General features: G+C 45.7%; 1 protein-coding gene across 1 annotated transcript in view; it reads right to left on the minus strand.

The window, feature by feature from the left end:
• HMGCLL1 (3-hydroxymethyl-3-methylglutaryl-CoA lyase like 1) overlaps window positions 1–13,839 on the minus strand; it is a 134,742-nt gene extending 120,903 nt beyond the window's left edge. The window contains exon 1 of the mRNA XM_053286436.1: window positions 13,586–13,839. Coding sequence (XP_053142411.1) covers window positions 13,586–13,708 — 123 coding nt within the window. The 5' untranslated portion in view covers window positions 13,709–13,839. The remainder of the gene's footprint in view (window positions 1–13,585) is intronic.
• Between the last annotated feature and the right edge of the window lie 10,136 nt (window positions 13,840–23,975).

Below are 23,975 nucleotides of genomic sequence, written 5' to 3' on the forward strand. Positions count from 1 at the left end.
GATGTTTGGATAAAGATGATCCAGTTGACATAGTATACTTGGACTTTCAAAAAGCTTTTCACAAAGTTCATCATCAAAGACTCTTGAGAAAACTTAGCAGTCATAAGGGGACAGGTTCATGTGTGGATTGGTAACTGGTTGAACAACAGGAAACAGAGGGTACAAATAAATGGACAGTTCTCTAAATTGAGGGAAGTAAGAAGAGGGGTCCTGCAGGGATCTGTACTGGGAGCAGTGCTCTGTAACTTGTTCATAAATGATCTTGTTTGGGCAAGCAGCAAAGTGGCCAAATTTGCAGATGACACTAAACTATTTAGAATAGTGAAATCCAAAAGAGATTGTGAGGAGCTCCAAAAGGATCTCTCCAAAAGGATCTCTCCAAACTGGGGGAAAAGGCAACAAAATGGCAAATGCAGTTCAATGTTGGCAAGTGTAAAGTGATGCTTAGTGGGACGAAAACCCCCAACTTTACATACACTGATGAGATCTGAGCTGTCGGTGACTGACCAGAAGAGGGATCTTGGGGTCAGGGTGGACAGCTCGTTCAAAGTGTCGACTCAATGTGTGGCAGCTGTGAAAAAGGCCAATTCCATGCTAGGGATTATGAGGAAGGGGACTGAAAATAAAATGGCTAATATTATAATGCCCTTATACAAAACTATAGTGCAACCACATTTGGAGTACTGCATGCAGTTCTGGTCACCATACCTTAAGAGCCTGAGATAACATTTTATTAATCTGTTATTTGCTTCTTTTAATATTGTAAACCACTTTGGGTGCTTTTGTCAAGGCAGAAAGGTGGTATAAAAATGTAGTAAATAAAATACTAATTAAGAAGGACATTGTAGAACTGGAAAAGGTGCAGAAGAGGGCAACCAAGATGATCAAGGGCCTGGAGCACCTTCCTTATGAGGCGAGACTACAACCCTTGGGGCTTTTTAGTTAAGAAAAAAAGACGACTGAGGGGAGATATGATAAAGGTCTATAAAATCATGGATGGTGTGGAGAAAGTGGACAGAGAGAATTTTTTCTCCCTCTCACATAACACTAGAACCAGGGGTCATCCCATGAAACTAATTATCAAGAAATTTAGGACAGACATAAAGAAGTACTTTTTCACAGAACACATAATCAACCTATGGAATTCTCAGCCACAGGATGTGGTGATGGCTAGCAGCTTCAATGGCTTTAAATGGGGCTTAGACAAATTCAGAGGACAGATCTATCAATGGCTACTAGTCTGGTGGCTATAGGCCTCAGAGGCAAGATGCCTCTAAATACCTGTTGCAGAGGAGCAACAGCAAGAGAGAGGGCATGCCCTCACCTCTTGCCTGTGGGCTTCCCAGAGGTATCTGGTGGGCCACTATGTGAAACTGGATGCTGGACTAGATAGGCCTTGGGTCTATCCAGTAGGGTCTTTCTTATGTTTTTATGAATACTAAAAGTAGAATGACTATAATGACAAAATTGGCCTGGACAGAAAAACTGCATAGCCAAGGGCAGTCTGAAAACTTGCCATGAAATAACATGAGCATGGGCTAGTGGAATGACCATAGGAAAGCATACAGACAGTTAAAGCATCCTATGACATGAAATAAAAAGCACTCCAACCTCTCTGAGCTTTCTTATGTGCTTTCCAGCCACCACCCCCATATTTGTTCTTTATTCATTTCTTCCAGTCTTTGCCAGAATGTAGGCCAACAGGTGGCAATATCTTCAAGACAAGCACTGATGCATTAAGTCTGCCAAGGTAGCTGAGATTCTCTTGAGGCCTCAGATCACAGGCTGCTTCTCCTTTCAGAAACTTGCATGTAGGGATGCAGCAGAAATCTGCCAGGTGTTATTTCCAATATTGAAAGTGGTGCAGATAACTGTCTTAAATCTTCTTTATGTCTAGTTCTATCCAATTTACTTTCCATTGGGGGGATTATCGGCAGCTGAATGCACAAATTCTTCTGTAAGTTTGGCAAGGAGGGGAGAACAGAGAGTAAATGTGCATAAGTTCAAATTTATTACAGTCAAATACCAGCCAAATGGACAAAAATGTGTGTAAGTATGAACTTTGGAATGCGCATCCAAGTGTATATTCTGCCAGCACTGCTTGGTGAGATGTGTATCCCACTGCATTTTTGAATGCACATTCCCAGCCACAATTAGTGCAAATAAATCATATGTGCAATCAGAGATGGGTGAGGATGTATATAAATAGACAAAGGCTAATACGCAACATGTCAAGCAAAAAACCATTTGTTTAGCTTGTAGATGGCACTCTTCAGGATTGTGTTATGTGCTTGCAAATTCAGCTTTGTTTGTGCTTGCACATCATGAGAAGGAATGGAATCATGAATATTGGTTTTTGTTTATTTGTTTTAATCATTTTTTATAACCCGCTCTTCCTCCAAGGAGCCCAGAGCGGTGTACTACATACTTAAGTTTCTCCTCACAACAACCCTGTGAAGTAGATTAGACTGAATGGAAATGGTGGCACAACAAGCAGTACTGAGGATACATCCATTCATGCTGTCAGAGGAGTCCTGTTGGCCATCTAGTCCAACCCCCTGCTTACTGTAGAAAATCCTGAGCTAGAACATCTCCAACAGATAGCTGTATCTAGCTGCTGACTGAAGCTCTCCCTCAAGCAAAGGAGAGTCCACCATTGAGTTTGGCATTGGAGTCCCCCAGGCTTGTGGTGCTGGAGTACTTCAATGTCCACTTTGGGACCAATTTGTCCAAGGCAGCTCAGGAGTTTATAGAGGCCATGACAACTATGAGCCTATCCCAAAGGGTCTCGAGACCGACACACATTGCAGGTCACACGCTTGATCAGGTCTTTCAATCTGATCAGGGTGGTGTTGTGCAGGTGGGGACTCCTGTGATTACCCCATTGTTATGGATGGACCACCATCTGGTTAAGGTTGGACTCACAGTCACATCTCACCTTCGCAGGGGCGAGGGGCCCATTAGAATTGTCTGCCCAAGAAGGTTATTGGATCCAATAGGGTTCCAAGAAGCCTTGGAGGGATTTAGTGTTGGCTTTGCTGGTGATCTTGTAGATGTCCTGGTGGAGAATTGGAACAGCAAAATCACCAGGGCGGTAGATATGATTGCTCCTAAGCATCCTCTCCGACCCGTTTCAAAATCGGCCCCTTGGTATACGGAAGAACTACGGGGGCTGAAGCGGCGAGGTAGATGACTGGAGCACAAGTGGAGGAAGACTTGACTTGAATCTGACAGATTACAACATAGAGCACATTTGAAGATCTATGCTCTGGCAATACGGCGGCAAATAAGCGATTTCCCCCGCCGTATTGCATCCGCAAATTCACATCCAGCGGAGTTGTTCAGGGTTGTGAGAGAGCTAGTAAGTGCCCCTCCACCCTTGAATCAGAATTTGGAACCATCTATCACCCAATGTGATGTATTTAATGATTTGTGTGTGAATAAAATCTCTTGTATTTGGGCTGGCTTGGATTTAGACCCCACAATTACTGCAGTGTCTGAACCAGAGGTTTCCAGTGGTTCCTCTTATGTGGTCAGGCTGAATCAGATTCAGTTTGTGATTCGTGAGGATGTGCACAAGCTGCTTGGAGCGATACGGCCTACCACTTGTCTTCTTGATCCTTGCCTGACATGGCTAATACTATCTGGCAGGAAGGTTGTTGTAGAAGGCCTAGTAGAGATCATAAATGCTTCTCTGAGGGAGGGCAGGATGCCTCCTTGCCTTAAGGAGGCAATTATTAGACCACTTTTTAAGAAGCCTACCTTGGATCCCTCAGAGTAGAGAAACTATAGGCCTGTCTCAAACCTTCAGTGGCTGGGCAAGATAATTGAGAGAGTGGTGGCCTCCCAACTCCAGGCAGTTGGATGAAACTGATTATCTAGACCCATTTCAGACTGGCTTTCGGGTAGGCTATGGGATGGAGATTATCTTGGTCGGCCTGATGGATGATCTCCAATTGGAAATTGACAGAGGAAGTGTGACTCTGTTGGTCCCTTTGGACCTCTCATTGGCTTTCAATACTATCGACCATAGTATCCTTCTGGAGAGTCTGAGGGGGTTGGGGTGTGTGTGAGGCACAGCTTTGCAGTGTTTACACTCTTACCTCTCAAGCAGATTCCAGACCGTGTTCCTTGGGGACTGTTCTTCAAAAACTGAACTTCGGTATGGTGTCCCTCAGGGCTCCGTATTGTCTCCAATGCTGTTTAACATCTACATGAAACCGCTGGGAAAGATCATAAGGAGATTTGGTGCAGGGTGTTGTCAGTATGCTGATGACACCCAACTCTTTTTCTCCATGTCAACATCATCAGGATAAGGCATAACTTCCCTAAATGCCAGCCTGGAGGCAGTGATGGGCTGGATGAGAGGTAACAAGCTGAGGCTCAATCCAGATAAGATGGAGGTACTTATTGTATGGGGTTGGAACTTGGGAGATGATTTTAATTTGCCTGTTCTGGTCAGGCTTCTGGGGTCACATTTCCCCAGAAGAAACAAGTATGCAGTCTGGGGGTACTTCTGGACACAAACCTCTCCCTGGTGTCCCAAGTGGTATTACCCCCAAAAACACTAACTATGCTCACCTTTAGCTTTCCATGAGATCAAGAATTCCAGCATTACATGCTCACTTTCTCTTAAAGTTCACATTACTTCCACCTCATTGACAACTTCTGTCTAGTGGTAGCTGACCTCCTTGCTTCTTTCTCTACCATCTAAAAGAGAACTTTGTCAGCAAGCCATGTCATAATTTTATTGGAAACTTGATGCTTAGCAGAGTACGTCTCCCAATACATATTCCCAGAGTCCCCATTTATTGCTAATTCTTGTTTCCTTGAAACATCTGTAATTTGTTTCAGGAAAGCATCATCCACATCCTCTCCTTGGTATGGTAATGTGTAAAGGACTCCAGCAATGATGCTGTGTTTACGTCTTTCTCTGTTTATTATTACTAAGATGCTCTCCACTGGGCTACCATGTTCATTCTTTTCTGTGCAAATGTACACTCTCCCTCCCTTCTATTCCATCCATTCTTTTTGAACGTATCATTTAACAATGGCTGCATTCCTATCCTGAGTCATCCCACAAAATGTCACTTATACCTATCAAGTTGTAGGAGTTTAAACTTGTCTTATTTCCCATACACTGCAAATTAGTGCATAGACATCACAAGCCATGGATATTATGCTTCAAAGTCTCTGCTCCTATCTTATTGTGAGGTTTGCTGGGTTTCTCTTGGGCATTTTCCAGATTACAAGCTCTGCACCAGTAAAAGTGCTGTAAGGTGGGACGGTATGAGGCAATGGCTTGAAACCATAAGTACAGTGTTTTTCAATGCATCGTGATAGGGTTGTGGCCCTTCATATTGCCCTCCACTGCAATATGGGTTTTCTAGGCTGGGAGTCTCCATATTCTACCTGAAACACATTCTCTGCCCCCTCCTCTTGCTCCATTTTGGGCCAATGGGGTCGCGGGGGGGGGGGGGCGGAGGGATGACATGACGGCCTGCAGGGTGGATTTGATTTAAATCAAACTGATTTAAATAAAGATTTAAATCACGATTTAAATCACTAGCAGGGTGGATAAAAATCAATGATTTTTTTAAAAAAATAAAAAAATGAATTTTTTTATTTAAATTGGATTTTTTTATTTAAATCCAATTTTTTTGATTTTTTAAAAAAAATCATTGATTTTTATCCACCCTGCTAGTGATTTAAATCGTGATTTAAATCGTTATTTAAATCAGTTTGATTTAAATCAAATCCACCCTGATGGCCTGTAAAAAAAAATTCTGGGCTGCCTTGTGCAAAGCCATCAGGAAAGTGCCATCCCAAAACAAAACAAAAAATTAATTACGTTGCGCCCTTGCACAAGCGCTCCAGCAAACAAACAAAACAATGGCAGAGAGGGTGGTGGCAAGGGAGTCGAAGCAGCTGTCTCCCTTGCTTTGCCCCTGAAAAGCGGTGAGCAAAGCAAGCCCAGGCACAGCCTCTTGGATCCCTCTTGCAGTGAGCTTTCGCCACCCCCACCGCCGCTGCCTTCGCTTGCAGCCACCTGACCCTCTCCATGAGCACTGGGGAGGCAGGAGGGGGGACCGCTCCAGAGGACAGCAAGGAGGGGTGGCTGCATGCCCACCTGCTGCTCCCCATTTGCACAATGAAAAATAAGAGGAAATAAAATATAAAATAAAATATAAAATAAAAAGGAGAAAATAAAATCAAAGCAGGAAAGGGCAATATGGATAGATGACGCCCCACCCCACCCCGCTGAATGAGCCATCCACACCACGCCACTCACACCGCAGAAACATCGTTGCAACCCTCCTACAATGGAAAAATACTGTTACTTCCCTGAAATGCAGATGAAACATTGTACCGCTCTGGTGCAGCAATAAAACCCGAAACAGGGCATCAGAAATATGGACGGCACCTTACTGACAGTGATGTTGGAACGCAGGCCGTACGGAAGCACGCTTAGCGGATACGTTACAAAACTGTTGCAGAGTGTAATCTGGAAACCGCCCTGTAGCACCCCAAGTCCCGGTCTGTAGTACTTACCTCTGAACTGAATGTTGGGAGTTCCTACCCTCCCCCGCGGGACAGGGTTGTGTACCCAGCCAAACAGCAGGGTGCCAAGGGAAGCTGGGGGCTCCAAACACCAAGGCAACCCCAGTAATTACGTCTCTGGAGTCAGGGAGTGCTCGGAGAGAAGTGCAACAGCTGCTGGAGGGTGGGTGGGAACAGCCCTGGTGACGGCAGCTTGGTGGAGAGGGACTAGCAACAATATTAACTCCACAGCTGCAAACGGGTGCAGGGATATTAAGGAAGGGGGTGGAGTTAGAGAACAAGTCCCTTTTGGGAGCCAGGGGTTGGCTGGCCACTACACCTGCCCAGCCAGGGAAGACGGAGCAGGTTGGAAGGGGTGAGAGTGTCTGAAGTGCAGGGCTCTATTTCAGCCAGGGGCTGCCGAGGATGAGGAGATCAGCCACGATGGGCTTGTTGGTCGGACTATCTCCTGGAGAGGAACTCAGGCCTTTTTGCTCCCGCTGATAGGAGAAGAAGGGAGTGAATGAACGTCACTCCTTCCCCAGCTCTGAGGCCGTGCCCATGCCTAGAATTTAGTGCTGGAGGGCAGAAAGTTTGCCTTGGAGAATTCCTTACCCCAGGAACGCTGACACTGACTTTTGGACTTTCGTCTCTATCCTCCATAGAATTTAGTTTAAAGCCCTAGATATGCACACATAAAATGTCAGCATGTTCATGCAGGCCAACCACTATATTACACATTCTAAGAAAGTGCTTGGGGGGCACGGGGTGCGGAGGTGGAGGTGGAACCCGTTCATGTGCAGGAGTTCACAAGGATAGTGGAGGCCCTTTGGGAATCTTCTGTGTATGTCCAAAAGCATTAGAGAAAGCAGACAGCTCTATGAAAATAAAGGGACAGGTTTGATGATCCCTATTTTGGTCACTCCTCTCCGTCACATATTAATACTGTCATTCCCATGGATTCTTATGGCTGTTCCATTTTATTCTCTGATGCTTTGGCTTACCACCTCACCACACAAAGGCGGAGCGAATGGGTGGCAATGCCATCAAGCACTCTTCCTCCACAGGTGAGAGGGAGAAAGACAGGTGCAGAGGTGCTCTTACCCCTGGACTCTGGGGCTGAAATCCAGTGCTTCCACACCCTCTGGGTGCCCCGAAATCCTCCTTAGTCTGTCCTGGGTAGTGTGGTCGCTGCTGGCCCACACTGTGCCGGGCAGCTAAGTGTGAATGTGGCCTGCACTGGGTGCTTTAGAGACAGAGGGGGGGAATGAGGAAAGAAATATGTGGGATGGGAATGGGTTAAGTTGTGTGCTGAAATGTTTCTGCTAATGCATATTTGCATAAATATACAGTTGCTGTTTGTGCCCTCAAAAATTCACATGTTAAAAATACTGTGTGTCACGGTGTGTATGTGTGCATGCATGCAGGGGGATGATGCTTAACTTGCAGCAGTGGGCTTCAAAGGCCTTTAGGTCCAGACTCCAAAATTGCCAAGGTGCCCCTCTGGACAGGTGTGCAACGGGTTGGTAGGACCTTGCTGCAGCATCTGAGGCATGGCTCGACTTATTTATTTACTTATTATTTCTTGTTTACACAGACTGGTGTTATTGACTGGTATGTTTTATCCAGACATCGAATCCTTCCCAAAAACCTGGGATGGCTGGATTTTATTATCAATATTGTTACTGTTATTATAGATATTGTTGTAAAATATAGGCTGTTCCCAGTAAAGTTGCTCTTTATAATTGTCTGATCGTGATTTCTGTGGCCCCTATGGTGTTGAGGTGCTCTTCAAAGTGTTTTGGAATTGCACCTAGGGCAATAATCCCAGCCAATTACTGCTGGGATTAAATAATGGTCTTCTTCTGCCACAGCCTTTCAATTTCAATTTGTAGATCTTTGTATTTTGTTACTTCTTCTATTTCTTTTTCTTCTATTCTGCTATCACCTGGTATTGCTATGTCGATTATTTTGACTTTTCTTTCTTTCTTCTCGACTACAGTTATATCTGGTGTACTGTGTAGCAGATGTTTGTCTGTTTGTAGTCAGAAGTCCCATAATATTTTTACATCTTCATTTTCTACAACTTTTTCAATTTTATGGTCCCACCAATTTTTGGCTACAGGTAGCTTGTATTTTTTGCTGATGTTCCAGTGTATCATCCCTTATCATGCCTTATTTATTACTACTGCTACTACTACATTTATATACTGCCCCATCCAAATGGCTCTGGGCAGTGCTCAACAACAAAAATAAAGCTCATAAATCAATCCTTTAAAAACAGCCATTACAGAACTATTTAAAAACAGCATGAAGCCATTAACAATTAAAACATTTAAAACCGTTTTAAAACCCTGGAAGTCCAGGCCAAACAGATAGGTTTTGTAGGCTTTCCTGAAAGCCAACAATGAACTCAAACTACTGATTTCTGCCAGAAGTGCATTCCACAGCCCAGGAGCAGTTACAGGGAAGGTCCACCTTTGAGTCGCCACCAGATGTATCGGTGGTAACTGGAGACCGACCTCTTCAGATTGCCTTAACGTGCAGTGGGAATCATGCAGAAGAAGGTGCTCTCTAAGGTAACCCATGCCCAAGCTGTTCAGGGCTTTGTATTTTGCCCAAGAATGTATCAGCAGCCAGTGCAACTGTTTTAAAACAGGCATAAAATGGACTCCCCAAGTTACTCCAGAGACCAGTCTGGCTACCGCATTTTGAACTAACTGGAGTTTCTGAACTACATACAAAGGCAGCCCCACATAGAGCGAATTGCAATAATCAAGCCTAGAGGTTACCAGTTGATGCACCACTGTTTTGAGATCATTCTCTTCAAGGAACAAACACAGCTGTCCAATCAGCCAGAGCTGGTAGAAAGCACTCCTGGCCATAGTCTCCACCTGAGATACTAGGGTGAGGCCTGGGTCCAGTAGTACCCCCAAGCTACGTACCTGTTCCTTCCAGGGAAGTGTAACCCCGTCCAACACAGGAAGATCTAACTCATCCTTCAAGTTCTGAGCCCCTACAATGAGCACCTCCGTCTTGCTTGGATTCAGTTTCAATTCCTTTTCCCTCATCCAGCCCATTACCACCTGTAGGCAGGCATTTAGGGAATAAATGCCATTTCCTGATAATGAAGATGACAAGGAGAAGTAGATTGGGTGTCAGCAGCATACTGATAACACCCAGCACCAAATCTCCTGATAACCTCTTCCATTGGTTTCATGTAGATGTTAAAAAGCATTAGTGACAGAATGGAGCCTTAGGTACTCCATATAGCAGCTCTTGTTTTGAAGAGCAACTGCCACCAAGCTCCACCATCTGGAGATAGTCGCGAAAGAGGAGCAGAACCACTGCAAAGCAGTGCCACCTATCCCCAACTCCCCCAGGCAATCCAGAAGGATACCATGGTCGATGGTATTGAATGCCGCCAAGAGATCCAAAAGAACCAGCAGATTCACACTCCCTCTGTCAATTCCCCGGTACAGGTCATCCATCAGGCCAACCAAGGCTGTCTCAACCCCATAGCCAGCTCTAAAGCCAGTTTGAAATGGGCCTAGATAATCAGTTTCCTCCAAAAGTGCCTGGAGCTGGTCAGCCACCACCCTCTCAATCACCTTGCCCAACCAAGGGAGATTGAAGACTGGCCTATAACTATCCATTGTCAAGGGATCCAGGGAAGGCTTCTTAAGAAGTGGTCTAACCATTGCCTCCTTCAAACATGCAGGCAACCTCCCCTCCCTCAGCGATGCATTTATGATATTAACTGGGCCACCTCCAACAATCTCCCTGCTAGAAAGAAGCAGCCAAGTCAGACAAAGATCCAGAGAACAAGTGGTAGGCTGCACCACTCCAAGCAGTTGTCCACATCCTCAGGAATCACAGATTGAAACTGATCCAATCTAACTCTGCAAGAGGGATTGCTGGACAACCCCTTCATAGACTTTGCAGAAATAGTGGAGTCCAAGTCGGCCCGAATACAGGAGATTTTTTCCACAAAGAGCCCATTAAAAGCGTCACAGCAGAACAGTGCTTCTGGGGGCTGATTTAAGACAGAAGGAGTGGGAATTAAACTCCTCACAACCCAAGATAGCTCTGCTGAATGCAAACCTGAAGACGCAATGCATGCAGACCAAAATCATTTCTACTGCACGCACTGCCACCACATAAGCCTTCAAAGGGGTCCTATGCTGTGTCCTGTCAAATTCAGCCGAGTTCTCCTCCACTTACGTTCCAGTCACCAACCCTGCTGCTTCAGACAGAGCCTGTTCAGATATTCATAGCATTGCTAATTTGGCCACCACCATGTGCATGCTTGCCTGAGTGTAAGCCCTACAGAACACAGTGGAACTTACTGCTGAGAAAACAGGCATTGGATTGGTGTGCCAGGAGAGAATGACCAGAGGCAAAGGAGGACAGATTGGATGGTAAGATTGGATATTCTGGCAGACAGCCCCATCCTTTGGGCGGGGCGACTGGAGTGGTCAGCCCCAGCCTTGCACATCCCATGCACACTCTCCGGCCCACCCCATGCACACTTTCATGCACACTCTCCGGCCCACCCCAACCACCACCACCCCACAGCCTAGCAGTGGCAGTGCATCTGCTGTCTGGAGGAGGAGCACAGCTGGCAGGCCCCCTACGGGCTGCATTCACACGCTCTCCTCCTTCCCCCACCTGTGGCTGCACATGCTTTCTCCGTTGTCCCTGTCCCCGGAGCGGGTACCGCTCAGAGGAGGTGTGTGCAGGCAAGGCCCAGGACTCAGAGGAACTCTGGGCACTCTCTCCTCCTGGAGGGTGCTGAAAGTTCCTCTGAGGCTGGCCCCAGCCTGCATGCCGCCTCCAAGTGTCAGCTGCACTGCCACTGCTGGGCACTGGGGGGTGGTTGGGACGGTCAGGAGAGTGCACACATGGGGCCTGGAGGTCCCTCTGGACCCAGTCCCCCAAGCAGCTGCCACATGGAAGGGGTGTGTGGGCCAGGCCAGGACTCAGAGGAACTCTCAGCACCAGGCCAATAGGCTGCCTGTAGAGGTGGTGATGGCAAGGAGGGCAGGTGCACACTCCCTGGCAACCGCCCTCCTGCCTGCTGGGGTAGGAGGCTGTGGCCAGGCGGGTGCCCAGGCAGGTGATGGGAGAGTGGGGGGTGCCTAGGAAGTGGTGCCCAGGCCAGTGATGGGGGCGGATGGAGACACCCAGGAGGGGAGTGCCCAGGTGGGCTTCGCCTGGGGTGCCCATGACCCTTGGGCTGGCCCTGGGGAGGAGACTTTTCCCCCAGGGATCTGAGGCTGCATGCAGACTCTCCCCTACAACCACTTCTCCATGAGAAAAGAGAGGAGACCTGGTCTTGTGGTAGCAAGCATGACTTGTCCCCTTAGTTAAGCAGGGTCCACTCTGGTTGCATATGAAAGAGAGACTAGAAGTGTGAGCACTGTGTGATATTCCCCTCAGGGGATGAAGCTGCTCTGGGAAGAGCAGAAGGTTTCATGTTCCCTCCCTGGCTTCTCCAAGATAGGGCTGAGAGAGATTCCTGCCTGCAACCTTGGAGAAGCCGCTGCCAGTCTGTGGAGATAATACTGAGCTAGATAGACCAATAGTCTGACTCAGTGTATGGCAGCTTCCTATGTTCCTAAGAGGCCCTGCACATGCTGATTCATCCCCAGCCCTACAACCCCTAGGGGCAGCCCTGCAGGATGGGATTCAGTTGCTGTAGTCTGAAGATATTCCCAGTATTTTCAGAGCTGGCGCATCCATTAAAGAAAGCTAAGTGCCCATTTGTCACCTTAAGTGGTGCAGTGGGGAAATGCTTGACTAACAAGCAGAAGGTTGCCAGTTCGAATCCCCACTGGTACTGTATCGGGCATCAGTGATACAGGAAGATGCTGAAAAGCATCATCTCATACTGCACAGGAGGAGGCAACGGTAAACCCCTCCTGTATTCTACCAAAGAAAACTACAGGGCTCTGTGGGCGCCAGGAGTCAAAATCGACTTGATGGCACACTTTACTCACTTTAAGTGCCAACTTGGGGTGCAAAGCCCACAGAGGCAGTGACAGACTGGATCACATGGGACCCAGGGTTGCCACTCTCCAACCTCTCCACTCGCCACCCCCCCCCAACTGCTCGCCTGCTCTCTCTCCTGGCCACAACAGGCAGTAGCCAGGAGGATGGGTACTCGGCAGACACTGGCAAGTGCACACCGGCCTTCCTCGACTCTGCTGCTACCTACCACATTGCAGTGGTGGCAAGAATGGTGGGCCATGGGGAGCATCCACCTGCTCCCCCCTCCCCCCTTGTTGCCACCACATCCACCTGCCACTTTTGCAGTGGGTGGAGGCAGCTGCAGTGAGGAGGGTAGGTGAGCATGCAAATAGGGTGAGTGGGCAAACTTCCCCCATAGCCCAACCACCCTCCTCGCCACCATCTCCTCCACCTACGTTGCAAAGCGGCAGGAAGAGGTAGCAGCAAGGAGAGCAAGTGCATGCTCCCCATCACCCACATGGCTCCCCATCACCCACATGGCCTCCTGTGGTCAGGAGGGTGATGGGACAGTGGGGGGGGAGGGGTTTAGATCTCAGGCAGACTTCTCCGGGGTGCCCCTGACCCTTGGGCTGGCCCTGGATGGCAGATGACGTAGGAGAGAAAAGCTGGCTCTGCAGAAATTCCCAACGTTCCACAGCCATCAAAGGTTTGGGAGTCTTACGCTCTCTTGCAGGGGTGGCCAACCTGAGACTTCCCAGCTGTTGTTGGACTCCAAATCCCATCATTCCCAGCTCGGCTGGGGATGATGGGAACTGCAGCAGTCTGGGAAGCCTCAGCTTGGCACCCCTGTTCTGTCCCATCTGCTGCTGGGGCGCCCTCTCCTCTTAGGCGTCTCTCCACAACTATCTTTCTCAATATACGTAACGTCCCGCACCAAGCTAACCATTTGCTCCTCTCTACGTCAGTCCACACGGCAAAAGCGAGGGAGGGCGGGGCTTCCGCGCCCCCTCCCTCTCCCCTTCCTCTAGCTCGCCTTGCAGAGGCCCGCCGCTCCGTAGTGCGTAGGTAGTACCTGCCCAGGTTGCTGCTGCAGATCTGCAGGCTGCGATGACGCGGACTCCCCAATCCACAGCTGCTCCTTGAGGAGATGCTGGTAGCTGAGGCAATGCTTCAGCGCTGACGGCACATTGCCCATGGCCCAAGCAGGCAACAGGGTGCCCTCCTTCTAGCATCCGCAAGGTTACCACCGCCGCCGCCTCCTCCTCTTCTTCCCGCAAGCCATCGCTGTTACCGCCTCCGGAACCCGCAGCAGCGTGGTGCGGGGGGGGGGGGGATCCCGGGCGCGGGTGGCGCCTCTGATTGGCTGACACAGCTGCTGGGAGTTCGCCACTCCTGTATCCCTCGCCTGGTGATGCTGCTGCTTCTGCCGCTTCCTGCACGCCGCCGCCACCCAAAGGAAGGGCCTCAGTTAGCCCCGCGGCGCAGGGTCGCATTGCGCTTCTCCCAGCACAGGAGAGGTTGACAGCCCAGTCCTGCGCCGCAGAGTTAGGCGTGACTGGCTCTGCATAGGATTGCAACCAAAGGAAGGCATCTCCCGCGGATTTTCCACAGAAATCAGCCGAGGCAAAACAGAGATGAGCTCCTTGTCCAGAAGGTGGCGGTCACAGAGCCTCTTTGGGCTCTCTTACCAACTGCAGAAGGAGAAGGAAGGCAATAAGGACTCCAAGAGTTCAGGCTTTGATTTCAGATATGATTCTCCAGATTTGGTCTGGACTCTGGGGACCTTTCCCCCTTAAGTTCCCAGAGCTCAAGTCAGGGAGCTCAGATCCTTGAGTGCTTTGGAGGGTATGTTTAATGTGCCCCCTGTCCATCACCAGGCGTTCACACCTTGAACCTGAGGCGGACATTGTGTGACTTCTCTAGAAGACTAAATGCTGACACTCCTCAGCAGTGAAAAGGTTCCAGTGTGAATTCTTCAGAGGGATTCAGACAGTTTGGCCACCTCTACAGACTTCCTCTCGCAGTGTTTGTACAGCCTGCTGTTTTTGCTGAACATACAGAGGGGGAGCAAGAGCGTGCCAACTGGTATGCCGCCTTGCACATTTGACATAATGTATGATGGGGCCTGCACATGTACAGATTATGTGCATACAGTCAGCAAACCTTTGACTAGACAGGTTCCCCAGCCACCCCATATTGAGTCTACACCCACACAGTCCATATGTTCTTTCAGATATGCTTACCAATGATATCCCATCCTCCAAGCAGTTTAGGGTGATATAAGCAGATCTTCCTACTGTTTGATCTCCACAACAATCCTGAAAATTTGGTAAGATTAAGGCCCAGTGGCTAGCCCAAAGTCACCCAATGAACCTAATGGCTGTGAGGATTTGAACCCGGGATACACAGTTCTAGTCTGAAATTCTAACCACCATACTTCACCAGCAAATATGTAGTGTCCAGACACAGACAGTCCCAATCCCCCTCTCTGCATATGTAGTCACATTAACATCCAAATTGTGCTTTAGTCCATGTAAAGCCATTATGAAGCCAACCAGGCCTGGTCAGCACTTGTTATGAACTGTATACCCTGCTAAGGACATGCCCCAGAATCATCTGGAATGCACAGGGTTCTGAAGAAAACAAGTCAATGTTAAAAAGATTCCCTGAAGACTCCAAATGAAGTGCAAGTTACACTGTTTAAAAAGCCTAGTCCCATTTTTAAGTGACACCCATTTGCTGAAGACCAAATATAGAATTATAGCATGGGGAAGTGTCCAAATGGATACTTCAGCCAAACCCCGAGTTGTATGTGAGGATATTAGCCGTTTCCTATCGCTGGCTTCTCATTCAATTGGACATGTCCTTAATATATCTGCATGTACTATTGAAGTCTGTGACTAGCAGGTAGCAAGTCTAAAGAGAAAAATATGTCATAAAATGTGTAATCTTTTCATCATCATCTTTCTTCCTTGTTTAAGGTGAGAATGCATCATTGAAGAGTGTGTTATAAATCTAAGACTACAGTCCTATGCACACATAACTGGTGGTCAGCCCATTGTACACAGTATAGTTTACTCCTCTTGTCTACATAGGATTGCACTGTAAGAACTTATTATAAATTACACCACTGATGCCCAACTTTGGATCCCCAGATGGTGCTAGCCAACTCCCATCATCCCCAGCCATGATGGCCAAATAGCCAATCAAAGGCCATTGTGGCTGAGGGGTAATGCAAGGTGAAGTCCATTAGGCTGGCTCACTTTTCTTTGTTTTCACCCCCCCCCCACTTTTGTCTGATGAAGCAATATCAATGGATCAATATCAATGGCAATATTCTGGATTTGCAGATTAAACACTTTTAAAATATATAGTGTGGTTTTTAAAGAAATTGATTACACTTGAATATGTAGATTTGATACTGGCCAGGTAGACAAAATATGGTTGGGTGAGGAGGTAACAAATAATAACAATTTCTATTTCCTGGCAAAACAGAAGATCAGATCTGGAATAAATCTCTCAAAAACAGTCTTGGCCAAAAGGGTTTGATACTCTGAGCTAGTGTAAACCTTTTACCTTTTTTGACAAGTCCATTTGGACTTCTTATGATCTTGCTGTTTATTAGAGTAGTGCTTTGATTATTCCTAATTTCAGGGGCATAGCAAGGTTGGAGTGGGCCCAGACACAAGATTTTAAAATGTCCCCCCTCACTGAAGCTCAGCTCATGAATGAAGTAAAGAAATCTTAAATGAAGCTGAATAGTGGTAACAAAAAGCATAGTGAAGTGTGTGTGTGTGTGTGTGTGTGTGTGTGTGTGTGTGTGTGTGTGTGCCACAATAGAACATCATCCTAAATTATTTTTTAAAAGGTTTTGTACATTGTGGATGATGCAAGTCATTTAATGGTACTAGAGAAAGACATGCTGTTCTGGTAGCTCCAGGTCTTAACACTCACATCAATTTTCGAGGATGAATACAACTGAAGGAAGCCCGGGCGGGTGCGCAGCTGGGGGAGTCAATTATGTGACTTGCCTCTGGGGGCCCCCCCAAGGCAGTGGGCCCCCAGACAACTGTCTCCCCTTGCCCCTGCCTAATTTATTGGTTGACTGTTCCATTTTGAAATAAACGTAATGGACCAAAACACATCACTTGAATGTTTTCAGTAACGTCAATGTTGACATGTTTGGGATTTTGATAAATCTCTGGAATATATCACAGTATTTGAAGCAATTTCTTGTCCATGGTTTTAATAGACAGTGGAAAATGGAATGCTGTCTTAAAAAGTTATATTAAAAATACATGCCACCAATTCAATTGTTGTACACCGCCCAGAGCCTTTGGATGGATAGGGTGGTATAGAAATGTAATTAATTAATTAATCTAGAAATAAATAAATAAATTCTATTAAAAGAGAGGATCATGTGTACATTATACAATGTCGTGCAAGGCTTCCTGAATCAATCTCGATAGCCTGATGTTTCTGTACAGTTAAGTCAGCGTGGTGTAGTGGTTAGAGTGCTGGACTAGGACCGGGGAGACCCGAGTTCAAATCCCCATTCAGCCATGATACTTGCTGGGTGACTCTGGGCCAGTCACTTCTCTCTCAGCCTAACCTACTTCACAGGGTTGTTGTGAAAGAGAAACTCAAGTATGTAGTACACCGCTCTGGGCTCCTTGGAGGAAGAGCGGGATATAAATGTAATGATGATGATGATGATGATGATGTCTGGATAAAATAAACCAGTCAATAACACCTGTCTGACTGTGTAAACAAGAAATAATAATAAGTATTTCTTAAGCTAGGCATAGATGTTTGTCGTGCAGTCATTACAAGCGGGATAATCAAAACAAGGATTTTAACAAGGATTTCTGTGTGTTACCATTTTCTAGCCAAGAACAGCAGGGTAAAAATAGATGTATTGTTTGCAAGCACCGTTGCATTAGAAAAAAGAGAGAGAGAGCTGGGATGGGGGCTGATGACAGTGAGGGAAGAATCAAGCAAGGAAGTTAGATGCCAAAACTGGCACGTGGCCCAGGTGCCTCCTAAGCAGGGAACAAAGCTCCATATGGTCGGTCTCAAGCAACAAAAATAAGCCATAGAATGTTGGCCAGCACTGTGAGGGTAACACAGTCCAGCCTCACAGAAAGAGAGAAAACAACAGGGCTTACCAGTGCTACATGGGACCCCTGGGGAAGGCAGAGCTATCATCAGCATCCCAGCTTTATTGGGTAAAAAAATGTAAATAATTTCTCACACATGTTACATCTGGGATCTAAACTGATGGGAATGAGAAGACAGTGCTTCAACCCATTCTGCAAGCCATGCCAATAAATCAGGGCTCTTTTAGCTGCAGTGTGATTCCCAGAGGCAGGATCCTTTTAAGGGGGACTAACAGCTGAAGTTGCCAGCCAGAGTCTGGCCCTGCCCCATGCCTGAAGACACCTGGCATTCAGATCAGACTTGGTCAGATGAAGAGATCCCAAGTGGCACTTCCAGATGTTGAAATATTCTTTCATTCTTGTTTGTGCTATTTCTAGCACCACCTGATGGCCCACTGCTATTGAAAGCTGGCTTTTCAAAAGTTCAAACACCCCCCTGTAGCATAAATCAATACACAGAGAAAAACAGCATATCAGGGAGAAAGTTATGCTAGAACTCTTGTCCCTTATATCTAGTCCTATATGTGAAGGGAGGGTTTGTTCTTCTCTTTTTGGTCCATGAAGGGGCACTCAGTCCTGTAATTCTCTGCCTGCAGTCTGAATCAGTACAATTCAGGGACAGTTTGACCACCTAATCTGATGTCTGTGTAAATCAAGCCTTTGGGTCCATCTAGAAATTGCTCACTTGCATCCTCATGATGACTTCCTATCCATTAAATACCTAAAGCAGGGGGGTAAAGACACCTGGCATTCAGATCAGACATGGTTTGATGAAGAGATCCCAAGTGCCAAGAGATTGTGGGAGTTGTAGTCCAACCATATCTGGGGACCAAATTTGAGAATCCCTGCTTACAGAAGCACACAGAGTGCAGTGTGATTGGGCATCATCAGAGTTTCCTCATCTCCACAACCACTTGGCAGAAGTAAGGAAACTCTCAACATATGAGACTGTGTCACATCATGCTTGCTTGTACACATTACATCAGGAAGGCAGAAGCTCATTGTAAGGAAGCAGCAGGGGCGTAGCAAGGTTGGAGTGGGCCCAGAGACAAGATTTTAAAATGCGCCCCCTCCCCATGGAAGCTCAGCTCATGAAGTAAAGAAATCTTAAATGAGGCTGAATAGTGGTAACAAAAAGCATAGAAAAATGTGCCACAATAGAACATCATCGTAAATTATTTTTTATAAGGTTTTGTAAATTGTGGATGATGCAAGTCATTTAATGTTACTACAATTGAAGGAAGCCTGGGCGGGTGCGCAACTGGGGGAGTCAGTCATATGACTTGCCTCTGGGAGGCCCCCCAAGGCAGTGGGCCCCCAGACAACTGTCTCCCCTTGCCCTATTATAGTTACACCCCTGGGAAGCAGCTGAGACATGGGCAAGGTATTGGCAATACCTCATTTCAGAGCAACAGAGCTTAGCAAGCATAGTACAAGACACCAAGGAATCAAGAAGCAAATGTGTGTGTTTTAAGGATGCCAGGGGCATATGGCTTCCAAAGGCAAATGTCTGGAAGCCTTTGGATGTTCTTTTGGCTTTGGCTATGGTTCTTGGATATGGCCCAGAAACAAAGAAAAGTGCCTGGAGCAACAGAGTGAGAGGTGAGAATGGAAAGGGAATTCTTCAGCACCCACATCTTCTCTGATACTTTTTCTGCTTTAAAAAAAAAAAAAATCACCTACCACCCCACCACTCAATTTATATGTGAGCAAACACAAACATTAAAAGAAACACATGTAAACCACTACCACACCTAGTTTGGCTCTTAGGTGTGCTAATCCATACATTAGCAGAGCTGGAGATGCTGGTGTGAAAAGCAGCCACATCCTTCTTCCGCCCCACATGGTTCTTCTGTACAGACATTACTGGATTTAGTAGAAGGGCTGATTTGCTGGAATATATGCAGGGCTGATTAATACTGTTTGAATATGTGCAGAGTAAACATGAAAAGCTTCCTTACTGAATAGCTGCAGTAGGTCCCCACACTTATTTTATTTATTTATTCTATTTATTCAATTTCTATACCGCCCTTCCAAAAATGGCTCAGGGTGGTTTACACAGAGAAATAATACATAAATAAGATGGATCCCTGTCCCCAAAGGGCTCACAATCTAAAAAGCAACATCAGATAGACACCAGCAACAGTCACTGGAGGTACTGTGCTAGGGGTGGAGAGGTCCAGTCACTCTCCCCCAGCTAAATAAAGAGAATCACCACATTAAAAGGTACCTCTTTGCCAAGTTAGCAGGGGAGTGCTCAGTTAGCAGGATGTCAGCCACTGTGTGTGTGTGTGTGTATATATTTTAGGCATTTTAATCTCCAGTCAACAATGTTTGCCCTCTTCATGCATTGGTCTTCCATAGAGGATTAATGCCCGATATGATAAGGGCTTGTCAAATGCACAAAGACCAAACCACACAACTTCTGTGACCTCCTTTCACCCATTTCTTCTAGGTCTCACCTTGGTCCCTAGGGATGCAGGGGACAGTTCTCCTTGCTTCCCACGCTTCTCGTCATTAAACTGTCGAGTTAAGGCAGTATTTTATAGCCTACAAAATGACAGCCAAAGAGACTTTAGTCCAGGCTGGGAAAACCTTGCCCTCCAGACATTGTTGAACTACAACTCCCATCATCCCCAGCCACAATTTATTTATAATTTTGTTCTTATAGTGTGGTTCAGCAACATCTGGAGGGCCCAGTTTGCCCCGCCCTGCTTTAGCCCCTCTTCTCACATTCACTAAACATGGAGAGGGGGAGAGGACCCACTGGCCCTGTCCTCTGACATTGATATGCCCACTAGCCATGCCCTCCAACAGCCGCATTTTCATGAGAAAGGGGCCTTACCCAGAGAAACCATGATAATGAGAACCTTGGGTGATCTAAGTTCTCATTAGTGTAGTGTACATTAGAGATGTGCAGAACAATTCAGCTTTGAAACGTTTCAACTTGAAATGGGCCATTTAGAGTGTTTTGAACATTAAACAGAATACCCTTTAAATAAAGGGCATGGTTTGAGCTCAGAACAAAACAACCCCGTTTTGATTGAAATGTTTCAACATTTTGAGTGCCATTCTGGAGACCTGTTTATCCCTTGCTGATTGGTTTTCTGACACTGGCTTCTGATTGGCTTGCGATCTCCTTGCTTCTTGTTTGGCTTGTTATCATATAAATTAAGTGTCATGTCATGGGCAATTGTGCCCCCATTGGCTGGGGGGTGGAGAGGAAGGGGAAAACACAAAAGGAGGAAATTTCAAAATGTATTCAAAGGGATTGAGAGGCAAAGACAGTCCTTATACCATGCCTCTCTTGAAGAAGAGGATACACCAGGAGAGGAAGAAGGAAGGTATGACTTTGTAGTTTTGTTTTCTCAGCACTGAGTATAATATGCTGTGCTATAGTTGCCATATCTATCTGGATTTGCTGGATCTCAGACTGACAGAACCTGGGTACCTGACTTCCTTGAGTTGTGGTTTGGTTTGTTTGTGAGATAGTGTTGTGGCAAGAAATGGACAGTAGCAGAGGGGTGTGTGTGTGTGTAAAATATTTCTTGGTGATTGCTGTGATGACTACTTTGGTCTGCTCTGCAATCTGCATTGCAAGGTCTACTCAGTCAAAACATGTGCCTGAAGTTGCTCTAGTTGAGCATATGGCAATGCTTGGTGCTAAGTAAGGGTGCTGCTGTGACAGCTGTTGCAATGCTAGGAAGGCTGCTGCTTTGGCAGCTGTTGCAATGTTAGAAAGTAATGTATGGAGTCAAAATTGTGTGAGAGAGAACAACTTGTGTCAATGATGTTACTGCAGTGCTGGCACTGTGGTTGGCAGTGGATTCTGGGTCAGTTATTCTTTTCTGGCCATTTTTGGACTGTGTTTGAAAGGTGTGTTCTGTGGTGGAAGGGACAGACTCCCTTTTACTGCAGTGTTTTCCAAGGCAGGGTTGTAAAATGCATTGCAAATTATGTGTGCATTTACTCTGATTGCAACTTGTTCAGGCCATAGAGAACAATGGGGAAACTCAAACACCCCATTGTTCCCCTTGGGTAGCTCCTAGGGACACCAAAGTAGGTTGTGTGATAGGGTGTGTGTGTGTGTGTGTGTGTGCTACCTACCACCCAACCCACAAAACAAATGGACTAGCAGTCAATTTTTAACAAATTTTAAACCTTTCCCCCAAACCCCTGCAGGGTCCTATGGGGATTTGGGGGAAAGGTTAAAATTTGTTTTAAATTGCCTACTTGCCCATTTCTTTTGTGTGTGGGGTGGTATGTAGTACCCAGCATGCCCTACGACACAACCCACATGAGCCAACACGCTAAACGAGAATATTGTGGTCACATTATAAATACTTAAGATAAAAGAAATAAAATGTGTTTAAATAATAAAGTCATGTTTATAATCTCTCTATATACTTGTTGAATAAAGTGTTTAGTATATAGGAAGCTGCCTCCTTCTGACTCAGTCCGTCTAGCTCAGTATTTTCTACACAGACTGGCAGCAGCATCTCCAAGGTTACAGGCAGGAGTCTCTCTCAGTCTCAGCCCTATCTTGGAGATGCCAGGGAAGGAACTTGGAACCTTCTGCATGCAAGCATGCAGATGCTCCTCCCAGAGTGGCTTCATCCCCTAAAGAGAATATCTTGCAGTACTCTTACATATGGTCTCCCATTCAAACACAAACTAGCATGAACCTGGCTTAGCAAAGAGGACAATTCATGCTTGCTACTACAAGACCAGCACTTTTTGTAAGTAAAAATAGAGCACTCTCTCTTAATACCGACATTGAAATAAAGGTGTATTATAAATCAATGAAGCCATTATACTGGGAAAATGGAGAATCGGGTGTTTTTAAGAAAGCATCTTCATGAGAAAATTAGTATGACTTGTTAAAATAAGTTGTGTGGTTAGTCTGAAAGGAAAGGGGTGGGAGATAATTGAAAACACATTTCCTGTGAATGATATCTGAAAACAGTGATTCAGCTTTTGAAAACAAACTACAAATTATATTCCCATGCAGTTAACAAAGCAAGTAATTCCTCTGATTCCTAACACATGGAATCATGACAAAAGTAAAATATGAGTGCTTTTTAAAAACCCATGTTCAAATTAAGTATATCAGTTTTTCATACAACTGTACTTAATTCAATTTATGCACAATGTACAATTCATCTGAAGAGAGAAGGGTGGGTTTCGGGGTGGGTCCAAACCTAAAAATTGACTGGATTCACTGAAAAACTGCCCATTATATAAATAATGAAAATATCTAGGGGTGTATTATGTAGGATTTAAAATAAATAGAAGGGATATGAACTTCCATGCTTCAGGAAATAAGCCAATCACTAGCTGACAGGGGTTAGAGGGAAACTCACGCTATGGGCAAATTATTTCATTTTTTGCTGCAGGCAGAGGGGTTTTTTTGCATGAAACATCTGGTTATTGAACACTGTCATAAACAAAATGAAGGGTAACAGCCCCAAGAATTTATTCAGTTCACAGTTCATGTTTAAATTCCATTATAAGAGTCAAACATCTTTCCTGAGCTCTGTAAGATTTAAAAGGATGAAATGGCCAGATGGTTAGAAATTAGCACCTAAAAATGATGATGATGATGACGACGACAATATTTACAATTGTAATAACATTGTAATTAGATTTCCCAGCCAATAATTGTGCTTGATAAATGATCTGCCATTTAAATAATTATATTTAGCATTCAGCTAAATGAACGTGTAAATGGCCCAAACGGCTAGATAGGTGGCTTTCAGAGGCCATGGAGGATGTGTAATATAATTAAGATTACTCAATATTACTCAATATTAGAATATTTATATTCATATTTAATATGTGCTTTATAATTCTAACAACACAATCAAAACAAAATAGCATTAAAAATGAACACACGTACTAGGTAGTAATGATCTGCTAGTACTAGATTAAAACTGGCCTTCACTTAGCTGATTTATCTACTGATTAAGGCTGCAATCCTAAGCATGTTGGCTGACATTCTGACCAATGAAGTGTTTGTGTAATGAGCAAAGTTATGCTAGCAAGATTGTATACTTGGTGATTGTAATCTTTTTGTGTTATATGTTTTCAACTGTATGTTTCACTTGATTGTTTTACTTTGTGAGCCACCCAGAGAACAATTTGTTCTGGGGTAACCAATGGGTTCCAGGTTCCCTCCCTGGCATCTCCAAGATAGGGCTGAGCCTGAGAGAGACTCCTGCCTGTAACCTTGGAGAAGCCGCTGCCAGACTGTGTAGAAAATACTGAGCTAGATAGATTGATGCAGTAGAAGGCAGTTTCCTA

This window comes from Hemicordylus capensis, chromosome 1 (assembly GCF_027244095.1).
Source record: "Hemicordylus capensis ecotype Gifberg chromosome 1, rHemCap1.1.pri, whole genome shotgun sequence".
Taxonomy (NCBI): Eukaryota; Metazoa; Chordata; class Lepidosauria; order Squamata; family Cordylidae; genus Hemicordylus; species Hemicordylus capensis.